Source organism: Sciurus carolinensis, chromosome 17 (assembly GCF_902686445.1).
Source record: "Sciurus carolinensis chromosome 17, mSciCar1.2, whole genome shotgun sequence".
Taxonomy (NCBI): Eukaryota; Metazoa; Chordata; class Mammalia; order Rodentia; family Sciuridae; genus Sciurus; species Sciurus carolinensis.
The window spans coordinates 16,289,212-16,300,453 of record NC_062229.1 but is presented as its reverse complement, the minus strand read 5'-3'; the positions used below and the strand labels follow the sequence as shown (position 1 = coordinate 16,300,453).

The 11,242-nt window shown below is 44.0% G+C and overlaps 1 protein-coding gene across 1 annotated transcript in view; it reads right to left on the bottom strand.

The window, feature by feature from the left end:
- The window catches only part of LOC124968097 (olfactory receptor 7A10-like), a 12,390-nt gene extending 3,761 nt beyond the window's left edge, over positions 1 to 8,629 (bottom strand). Inside the window, exons 1-2 of the mRNA XM_047530458.1 lie at positions 8,133 to 8,629; positions 16 to 809 (exon numbers count right to left, since the gene is read on the bottom strand). Of these exons, the coding sequence (XP_047386414.1) occupies positions 16 to 809; positions 8,133 to 8,629 (1,291 nt within the window). The remainder of the gene's footprint in view (positions 1 to 15; positions 810 to 8,132) is intronic.
- Positions 8,630 to 11,242: the final 2,613 nt, after the last annotated feature.

Here is an 11,242-nt window from a genome sequence, read left to right as displayed (position 1 = left end):
CTGGGGCAGCAGAACTGAGGTACACACCTAGACTTGTGCCATAAAATAAGGAGAGCACAGAGAGGTGAGATGCACAGGTGGAGAAGGCTTTGTACCTGCCCTGAGTTGATGAGATTGCAAGGATGGAGGACACTATCTTGGAATAGGAGTAAAGGATACCAGTGAGGGGACAGCAAGCCAGTAGTAAAGCTGCAAAATACATCACCATGTCATTAAAGAAAGTGTCAGAACAAGCAAGGTGATCCACCTCATTGATTTCACAGAAAAAGTGGGGGATTTCCACATGTGTGCAGAAGGAGAGCCAGGACACCATTAAGCTTTGTAATAGAGAATTCAGAACACTCAGGATCCAGCACATTAGAACCAGCAACACACAAAGTTGGTGGTTCATAACGACCTTGTAGTGCAGGGGGTGGCAGATGGCCACAAAGCGGTCATAGGCCATCACAGTCAGAAGAAAGAAGTCCAGCCCTACAAAGAGAATGAAAAAGTACATCTGGGTGATGCAGCCCGTGTAGGTAATGGCCTTGCTCTGTGTCTGGATGTTCATCAGCATCTTTGGGACAGTGGTGGAGGTGGAGCAGATGTCCACAAAGGACAGGTTGGAGAGGAAGAAGTACATGGGCGTGTGCAGGTGGGAGTCAGAGATGGTGGCCAGGATGATGAGCAGGTTTCCCAGCACAGTGACCAGGTACATGGAGAGGAAAAGTCCAAAGATGAGGAGCTGCAGTTCTGGGTCCTCTGCAAATCCCAGAAGAAGGAATTCTGAAATCTGTGTGCTATTCCTTGGTTTCATGTTGTTGGTGTGACTATGAGAGAAAGAGAAAAGATGCATTACTATTCTTAGATTTCTACTTTGCTCTCATTTCCACTTTGTAGAAAAAGCACATTTTTATATTTCTTCTGAATCTGGTCCCCTTCCAGGCATCACCCTGATTCACTGATTAGAAATTCCTTTCCATGTCTGAGCATTTCCTCAAGAGGTCGTACATTCTACAATTATACTGAGAAATTCCTAGCACATTTGAAGAACAAAAATTGAATATTTTCCATGTTCAACGAATGGTCTAGAAAATGTGTGAACAGGCAGAAAAATGATGGCACAATCCAAAGATGGAGAAAGATGATAAGCAATTTTGAAAATGATGTAGCATTCAGATAAGGAGACACTTGGAAGAAAAAGTAACAAGGTCAAAAAGAAGAGAGTGGGTGGAGGAACTCTTTTAAAATTGGCTTCTGAGGAGACCAGCAAAGGTGACAAATCATATTTGAAAAAAAAAATCTGCAGGAAGACAGAGCAAGTGCCACAGGCTGTCAGGGAAGAGTGTCTGGCAGGGGGCAAAGACCATGCCAAGGCCCTGAGGAAGGTGCCTGTTTCATACGTCCAAGGCCAGCAAGGAAGCCAGAGTGGCAACAGGAAAGAGCAAGATGGACAGTGACGGCTCAGAGGTGAGAGAAGAGCACTGACCAGAGGCTGGGAAGGGGTGTGGGGATGGGAGGACGTGGGTGGGCTAGGTTATGGTAAAAGACACAGGGAGGAGATGAAGTCCTAGTGTCCCACAGCACAGCAGGGGACTTGAGTTCCCATATGATTTATTTATTTCAAAATAGTTAGAAAATAGGAGTCTGAGTTTTCCTGTCCCTCACAATGACAAATGCTGAAAGACATAATTGGGATACTCACCCCAATATTGTCATTAAACATTGACACATGTATCAAAGTATCACATGGTCCACTATGAATAGATGCAATTGTTATGTGTGAATTAAACATGGAAATTGATTTAAAAGGTGATTCTCCTTGTAATGTCTTCTGTAGAACAGCTTCCTTGGTGGTATGTGTCACAAGGTGTGATTACGCCTGGGGAGAGCAGCTGTGTGTGGCTCCTCAGATCTCAGAGCTGACAGCAGCATGCTGAGCCCACAGTGTCAGTCCCAGTGTTGTGTTTGTTAGCACTGCATGAACATAGAAAGGCACTCTGAAACTCCATCGCTTTAGCTGTAAAATGTTGCACTAATGTCACCCAGTGCATAAGGATCTGGTGGGAAGCAAATGAGGAAACACGTAGAAACTCTAATTTAATTTACAATAAGGGCAACGGTGTAGAGGGATGTGGACTGAAGACAATGAAAAACTCTCTGTGCAGATGCAAAGTCTATGAATCCACACAGGGACCCTGCAGGCTGTGCTTATTACAGCCTGTTCACAGAAATCAAGATGTGGAATTCATCAGTGTATCCATCAGGGCATGAATAGAGAGAGGAAGTGCAAGGAGATACAGAACACTAGACAGTCATATTCAGCTAAGAAACAATGAATCCTGCCATTTGCAGCAGCGTGCATGGAAACAGAGCATGCTGTCATTCAAGTGTGGAAGCTAAAATCGTGACCTTACAGAGGAAAAGAGTGAAATCGTGGTCACTGCAGACTGGGAAGTGTAGGAGGGATGGGAGACAGAGGCAGAGGACACAATAACCCCCAAACTCTGAGAGGCAGGAGGAGCCAGCTCTGGGGTCTGCAGCACAGTAGGGGAACAGTGGCTACAGCAACCTTCCACACACTTCACAGTAACTACAAGAGCCTGAAGATGCTCAGCATGTAGGAGTGACTAATACTGGAGGAGAAGCAATGCTGACCAACCTGACTTGCTCATTTCACCCTGCATGCATGTTCCAAATTTCTGTCCTGTACCACGTAAATAGGTAGTAATGTTACGTGTTCACTAAAATACATTTAAAATCGTATTTACCACGTTGAAGAATGCAGTTGACTTGTGCCCCTGAAACATCAAGACAAATGATTCTGCCCAAAGTTTTCTAATTCACACTATAAATTAGCTGCAGAACTTTCCTTTGGATAGAACTGCACTGTCACTTTATTTCACCTGTCGTCCTGAGTCCTGGCTCTGTGTTAGGAATGTGGAAGCTCGGGGATGATGGTGGACTATGTCCTGATGAAGTCATCAGAAGGGCTGGGACCCCACAGGTCAGCAATGCATTGACACACCCCACCCACCAGCTTCCCAGCTGAGCAGCGCAGCAGCCCTGAAATCTCAGGTGTTCACCAGGGGAGGGTGCGGCTGACCTGGATTCCAGCTCTGGGCCACCAGAGCCCAGCATCATGAGGGGGTAGTGTACTACATACCACCAGCCTGGAAGAATACCAAAATTGAACATTAGAAGTAGTTATTTTGTAATGCAAATCATTTTCGCATGGTCATAACATTAAAAGATATGATTGATTTGATCCTCATAATTTGGGGACTGTCTGCATACTACTCCCAGGTCCACTTGCTTTGGAGCCACACACACACACACACACACACACACACACACACAGCACATGTGTTAACACAACGCTCTTCTCACCCCAGCCACACTATTCAACAGGAAGTGATACAAGGCAAGTTGCCAATTTCTGATTAACTTTTCCCTAAAGAATGAAGCAATGGTAGTCAGGAAATCCAGTCTGTCAATGTCCCATCACAGGTAACCTTCTAGATCCAGGTTTGTATGGGCATTATCTTCCCTGAGCTTATAGAAACAAAAAATATGCTCAATAAACAGAATGGGATGCTGAGGGGGACCCATCCAATAAGGCAGGGTCCCTAGGATGCTGGAAGGAAGGGGACGCTCCCTTGATTCTGGCAGCATTCCACCTCCCATGTGTCCCCACAGTGGCCAGTAAAACTGGAAGGGACCAAAACAAAGAATGGACACCTTTTCAGTGTCCATAACATGCATATCAAACACCCACATGGGAAAGTTGAACACTGTAAACCAACAATTCATGAAAGGAAGTTTACCAAGGACAGAAAAATGCTTTCAGCACTGTTTTTAGGACAGCAAGAGAATCACCTCCCAGAGGCTGCTGCACCTCCGGGCCATTGTCTCCACAGCACTGGACACTGGGTGAGGCAGGCCCCTGTTGTATTTTTCTGATATGGTTCTTCACTATGTAATACTTAGGCTTTGGTGTTGACCCTTTTTAAAAATATATTTAAAGGTTTAAGCAGCAATGATAGTTGTGTGATCATTGAATACATGTGATCCATGTGTGATTATCAGTCACACATTGGACTGCTCTGTGTGTGTGTATGTGTGTGTGTGTGTGTGTGTGTGTGTGTGTGTCCAAAACAAGCAGACCTGGGAGTAGTATGGAATTAACATCTCCATCCCCCTCAACATGGATCACTCCTGTGTGTTGGGAACAAACAGAATCTTCTCTACCAGCTATTTCAAATCCACAACCAGCAGCTGTGTCCACGTTACCCACTGAGCAAGAGAGCACTAGAGTCATTCCTCCTGTGAGCTCCACCCTGTGTCCCTGGCCGTCCCCTCAGTTCCCTGCACGTCCTCCCAGCTCTGGAGGCCACAGCTTTTCCACTTCTAGGACTGATCTATTTTTTTGAGAAAAGGTTGTTAAAATGCCACTTCCCTTTTCAGTATTATAAATAAATAAATCAATGAATTAAGCAGGAAAGCAGACCATCCAACAGCCTGGTAACCACAATCTCCAAGGTCAGGCAGTTCTGGTTTGGCTCTGGGAAGACCTCAGGTCAATGCTCTTGCTGTCCATTCTCTGAACCTCTACTGCAGGGCTTCATGGGTCTCACTGACCTGGGTGAGCTCTCTGAGAGCAAGAAATCACCATGTCCTCTCCTGTCCAAGGTGGAGCATTCTGAGGAACAGCAGAGAGGAGACATACACAGCTCCCCAGACTTCTCATTAGGCACATCCTCACTGTGGCAACGCTGGGCACATGATTAATTCCCCTGCTGGACAGTGTTCTGCACCAAGGACATTTCTCTTTCCAGGAGATTCTTTATTCCCAAGAGACATGATCCAGAGTCAGGAGAATTCAGTTTATTACTCCCTCTTATGCCCTCTTCTTCCTTCCAGAGGTTTAACCTCATGAACTGAAGTTCTCTCCCAGGTCTGACACACGGAACCTATCTGGATTAGGTCCCTTGGATCTCCATAGCCTTGGGTTGTGTTGGAGACACGGCCCCTGATACCTGCAGGAAGTTTCTATCCCCCTCTTCACCCAAGCTTATAAACCATGGGTACTTCATTCTTGGCTATAAGACACTGTCCCCAGACCAATTAGAACATTCTCTCAATGCATGGTCAAAGTTGTCATTTAGTCCTTCATTGACAAAGCCTTTGGTAATTACATGTGAAAACATTTAGATCTTTCTTGTGTGAGGCTCTGAGATTAGTACCTTACAAACAGTCTCTTCTATTTTTCTCAGAGGTGGCTTCTAGCTGGGTGCACTGTCACACACCTGTAACCCCAGTTACTGAGGAGGCGGTGGTGAGGGGATCGCATGAGCTCAGGAGTTCTGGGCCAGCCCAGGCTCCATGGAAAGGCTCACATCATGAAGCTCAGGGAGCCTTGTTCACTAAGTGCCCTGCATCTCCTAAGCAAGGACTTTTGGTCAGCTTCAGAAAACTGTCCTCCTCTCTGCTCACTAGGGAGTCAGTGGAGGACAGAGGGGTTGCTCACACTTTATTTTCTTTATCATTTTTGTCTTACTTTTCATTGTTATTGACCCACATCAGGTGAAGATTGATGGGATTCAGTGACCTGCACACCAGGGGGCACTGGTCATGCCACCTCCCTCCACTCTCCCTCCCTCCCCACAGCACGCAGCACTGTCTCCAGCAACACTTCCACTCTAGCTCCTCCGTGTTTGGGTTCCTGTGTGGGAGAGGGAGGGGGCGATATCGGCCTCCTGTTTCTGCCTCATTCTGAGCAGTTCCACATCCTGCTGCTCCATCTGTTTGCTGTCAGTGACAGGATTTCATCCTTCTTTATGTCTGATGCTCGCTCTGGCGTATGGGTCACATTTTCTTTACCCTTTGACTGGTTGCCAGGTGCACAGTTGAGTCTATATTTAAAAAATCTCTCTAATAATTTAAAAATATATATTATCTTTACCTTATGTCACCCAGCATCAGGAGAGATCACTAAAACCCATTCTTCCAGTGTAACTGAAGCTTTGCACCCTTTGACCAACAGCCCTTTCTTCCCAACACTCTTTCCACCCTCTGTGACCACCTCTCTGCTCTTTTTCCCAAGAGGTCATCTTGTTTAGATTCCACACACTGGTGACATCAGGCAGTGTGTGTCTCTCTGTGCCTCCCTTATTTCTCTGCACAGTGTCCTCCAGCTATAAATGACCCCTATTTCTTCTTTATTAAGACTGCAACATTCTGCTGTGTATATGTAGCTCTTATTCTTTTGTTGGGCAGTATAATCATCCATGATAGTAGGAATAGTTATGCCATAGTGAGACATGCAGGTCACGTGATTCAATCAATCTCAATCCCAGTACCTTCCTTATCCCTCCTCTCTCCCTTCCCTTGATCTGCTGTTCTATTGATCTCCCTTCTAGTATTATGAGTATTATATAGTTCTTTAATTAATTTTTTAAATATATATATATATATATATATATTGGTGATATATATATCACCAAATATCTGTGGTTCACGTGGTACATTAGAAAGGTCCATTGTTGAGTTTCCATTCCAGGTAACCAGGGCAGGTGGGAAAAAAAGGCATGTGTGTATGGGACACCGAGTGACCTATGCACAACCTCCTGGCCAAGGCTCGGCAGGGCAGGATTCAATTTCTTATGGAAGCCCTCCTTTGCTCATGAGCACTGAAGAGAGTTTGGAACATAAAAGATGAAATTAAAATTAAGTTAGTGTAGATGTACACACAGTTCACTCACCTGCACTTTAATGTTTACAAATAAAAATTAATGAGTGTCATATTTTGTTAATGTTGAAGGAGTCATGATTTTCCTCAGAAGTAAGAATTATTAAGCAAGAAAAGTGACTTTATGTCCTGAACAGTAAGAATTTTATGCTAAATCCTTCAGTCACTGAATAAACCCCTTATGCATGAAAGATAAGATTTCACATTTCAAAGAGTAGATGTGCAGCCTGAGAAATAGACCTTTCATGGAGGTGTGACTGAAAACTCACAGTCTGATTGACATTTGAAAATGTAAGGTCCTCTGACTCTAATACCACGTTGAGTCCCTGATTTGTGTAATTTGTCCTTCTGGTTGTTTTTAGTGTAAACATGTAAGATCATACAGGTTTAATGTGTATTTGATTGCAATGTTTCATTATTACTCCTAACCATGAAATACAGCATGTGTTGAAAACTGTGCTGAATAAGAGCATCATATACCTGTGACTATAAACTCCCATGATGAGCTGTAAAGTCACTGGTATGTTGAAGTTTACATTATAACAAACCAAATAAGGCAGCATTACAGACAGTAATAAAGAACAGAACAATGAAGAATTGTGGCCCCAGTTCTTCCTCTATAACAAAATGACATAAATGACCCCAACTGCAAGTGCAGATTATTCCAGAGGATGAGTGCAACTTCTTTCTGTGAGAATGACAGGAATCTCAAAACTGCCTCTGATCTGAGATCGGGAAGAACACCAGGAAAGTAGAAAACTGAGAGAGAGAAAAATATTGGCTAACAGAGCAGAAAACTTATTAATGAGGTTGCTTCCATTTGACAAAGACATTGAAATGAAAGAAATCAACTACAGGAAATAAATGGAAAGAGCGCATTCTATGTCAGGATCAGATTAAGGAACTGGAATTTCTGGCTCTGCAGGTTAGCAACCTGGGACCACAGGCAGTTCCTGAAAAAGGTCTCCTCTAGAGCTTCCCACTGAAGGGTCTTCTCAGAGCTCCCATGATGTCCTTATTCCTCAGACTGTAGATGAAGGGGTTCAGCATGGGGGTGACCACGGAGTACATCACTGAGGCTGTGGCACTGGAGTGTGAGTTGTGTGTAGCAGATGAACTGAAGTACACCCCTAGGCAAGTGCAATAGAATAAGGAGACCACAGAGAGGTGAGATGCACAGGTGGAGAAGGCTTTGTACTTCCCCTGAGCAGAAGAGTTTGCACGGATGGAGGACACTATCTTGGAGTAGGAGTAAAGGATGCCAGCCAGGGGACCACAAAACAGCAATCCTGCTGCAAAATACATCACGATGTCATTTGGAAAAGTGTCAGAACAGGTCAGAAGGACCACCTGATTAAGTTCACAGAAAAAGTGGGGGATTTCCATGTCTGTGCAGAAGGACAGCCGCAATGCCATTAAGCTTTGCAACATGGAATTCAGGGCACTGGTGATCCAGGATGCCAGCACCAGCAACACACAGAGTCGACGATTCATGATGACTGTGTAGTGCAGAGGGTGACAGATAGGTACGAAGTGATCATAAGCCATCACAGTCAGAAGGAAATTGTCCAAAACTCCAAAGAGTATGAAAAAATATATCTGTAGGATGCATCCCTCATATGTTATGACCTTGCTCCTTGTCTGGATATTCACCAGCATCTTTGGGATGGTGGTAGAGGTGAAGCAGATGTCCACAAAAGACAGGTTGGAGAGGAAGAAGTACATGGGTGTGTGCATGTGGGAGTCTGAGATTGTGGCCAGGATGATGAGCAGGTTCCCCAGCACAGTGACCAGGTACATGGAGAGGAAAAGCCCAAAGAGGAAAGGCTGCAGTTCTGGGTCCTCTGAAATTCCCAGAAGAAGGAATTCTGAAATCTGAGTCTCATTCTCTGTCCCCATGTGGTTTTCTCTCTTTAAAAGACAGAGACACACACACACAGAGAGAGAGAGACAGAGAGAGAGAGAGAGAAACATGGCACAGTTTTATGGAATAACTTGACATGCATATTATCATTTCCATTTCACACTGGAGACACAATTCCTCTGCTTTCTGCATTAATCTGCTCCCTTTAGGGGATCCTTTGCCATCTCTGACTTGGAATTCATATCACCCTCACACTTTCCCCAGTAGATTATGTATTCAATAGTATGAATTTATTTCATGCCTTCATGTAAATTAATTTAGTGATGATCATGTTCCAGGGAATACCAGAGCCATGATGGATCATGGCTAAGAAAGCAAGTATTCCTAACACCTGATGATGGAGAAGTAACACCAGCAAAAACAGGGAGGCAAGGAAATAATCATGTGGCAAGTGCAATGTGACATTACTATGAAGGAAAGAAAGCAGCTGTGAAGCAGAAGGTAGAGAGGGGGTCTCATTTTATACTATGTGTCCAGGCCAGACTGGCCAGTAAGTGACATTTACAAAGAGACCTTCAAGAAGACAGGGCTGGAGCCACCATCTGCAGAAAGTCAGTAAGAATAAGGAGAGGGTGACATGCACTGGCATCAGACAAGAATGAAGAACAAAGCTGTCTCACTCTTGATGAAGCTCCATGCAAGCAGACTCTGTCCAGGTCTCCTGCAGAACCTTCCATGAAGCTGGCTGACGAGGTGCCTGTGTGGACTTAAATGTAATCCTGGTTTATTACCATCTGCTGCCTGAAGTCCTGACCTCTGTAGTACAAGTTACCTTTTGGAATTTGTTGAATCCTGGGTCCCATTTTCTGAAACCTGCTCTCACCTTTATAGACGGACACACAAAACAACACAAACCCCAAAGCACACCAGAAGTCCTGCTCTCCTGGGCCTGTGCCCCTCATACCCAGTCTCACTATTCAAAGGGAATGGACGCCAGGCAAGCTGTCTGCATCAATGCATCATTCTGCAAAGTGGGTAGAAGCTGGTACCCAGCTCCACCTTTATGTATATCCATAAAGCACCAATTAAAAGAACTATAATGTGAACAGACAGAAGACCAGTAGGGTAGAGGAAGAGGAACAGGAAAGGGAAAAAGGAAGTACTGAAGACCAGAATGGAGCAAATTACATCCCTGCATGTGACTATGTGAAAATGACACAATATTATGTATAACTACAATGCACCATTAAAACACTTAGAAAAGGAAACAGACAAGAAAAAGTGTGACCCAGAAATTCCGGTTTGAAAATCTCCCACACACATGTAATCTGGGAGATCCTTTTGGCATTGCTATTTTCTACCCTGTGGTTAAAGGAATAGGAGAAATCTGCTCAACTAGAGAGAAATTAAAAGACCTTAAGGGGAAAAACACTAATGAGCTCAGGCCACAAGGGACTGTGTGGAAGGAAACACTCCCTGTTTCTGGCAACCTCCAACTACAATTACACCCCCCATGGACCAGGGTGCATGCACAAAACAGCAAGACCAAATTCCTGAAAGTCAAAAGTAATAATAATAACTTGTTGGTCCAAGACATTTACAGGTGGAATATTCATGTAGGAAAAAAAAGTGTGAAGGGAATAATGCAGCAGAAATTCAAAACAGGACATACACAAAGAACAACAAAATATGGCTATTTTCATAAAAAGTATTAGAAGAGAATTTGTTTCTGTGACATTCAATCTAGATTTCTGTGATTCGTTTTTTTAATGTTTTATTGCATTTTTGATTGACACATAATGGTGGGGTATGACATGTATATATTGTGTAATAATATAACTGGGGTAATTAAATACCATCACTTCAAATATTTGTTATTTTGTCACGCTGAGAATAATCAAAATCCTTCCTTCCATTTTTTCTGAAATGCACATTACAGCCAACAGCAGGCACCACCTGTGCAATAGATTCCAAATGTTCTTCCTTGGTGTGACTATAATGTTGTACCTGTTAATTGAATTTCCCCTCTATTACTTCTTAGTATCCACTGTCTACTTCCTGCTTCTCTGAATCAACATTTTAGCTTCCACAGTAAAAACCAGTTGATATTTCCCATTCTGTGAAATAAGCAGGACACAGAAAGATTAATACCCGCTGGTCACTGTATGGACAGCAGCAGAGGCAGGCCCTCCCTGGTTTTTCTGGTGAGGTTCACTTTCTGGGTTATTCCTGGGGTTTCTGTTGTGAACTCTTCGAACAAATCCAATGGGCACACTCTAGTCCTGATTATGGTCTTCTGCCAAGATGCCAAGGCAATTTTCTATAAAATCCCGCACACGCCATGACACTGACCCTTTTACACTGAATACAATCCTGCCAGTGACTCATCATACACAGCACAGCACATACACAGCTATTACCAGGAACTGGCTGTCGCTGGCATCATGGAACAGGACCCAAGAGGGCAGACTTCGCCTGCTTCACTCACCTTTCTGTCTCACAGCAGTGTGTGAATGTGTGCCCATTCCATAGGATAAAACCAGAGAGAAGTGACCCAAGAAAGAGTAGTGGGGAAGTAGAAGCAGGTTGAGCTGAGTGACCTCAAAACAAATGCACTAGCAAAACTGAACACAGCATCAAGCACTAAA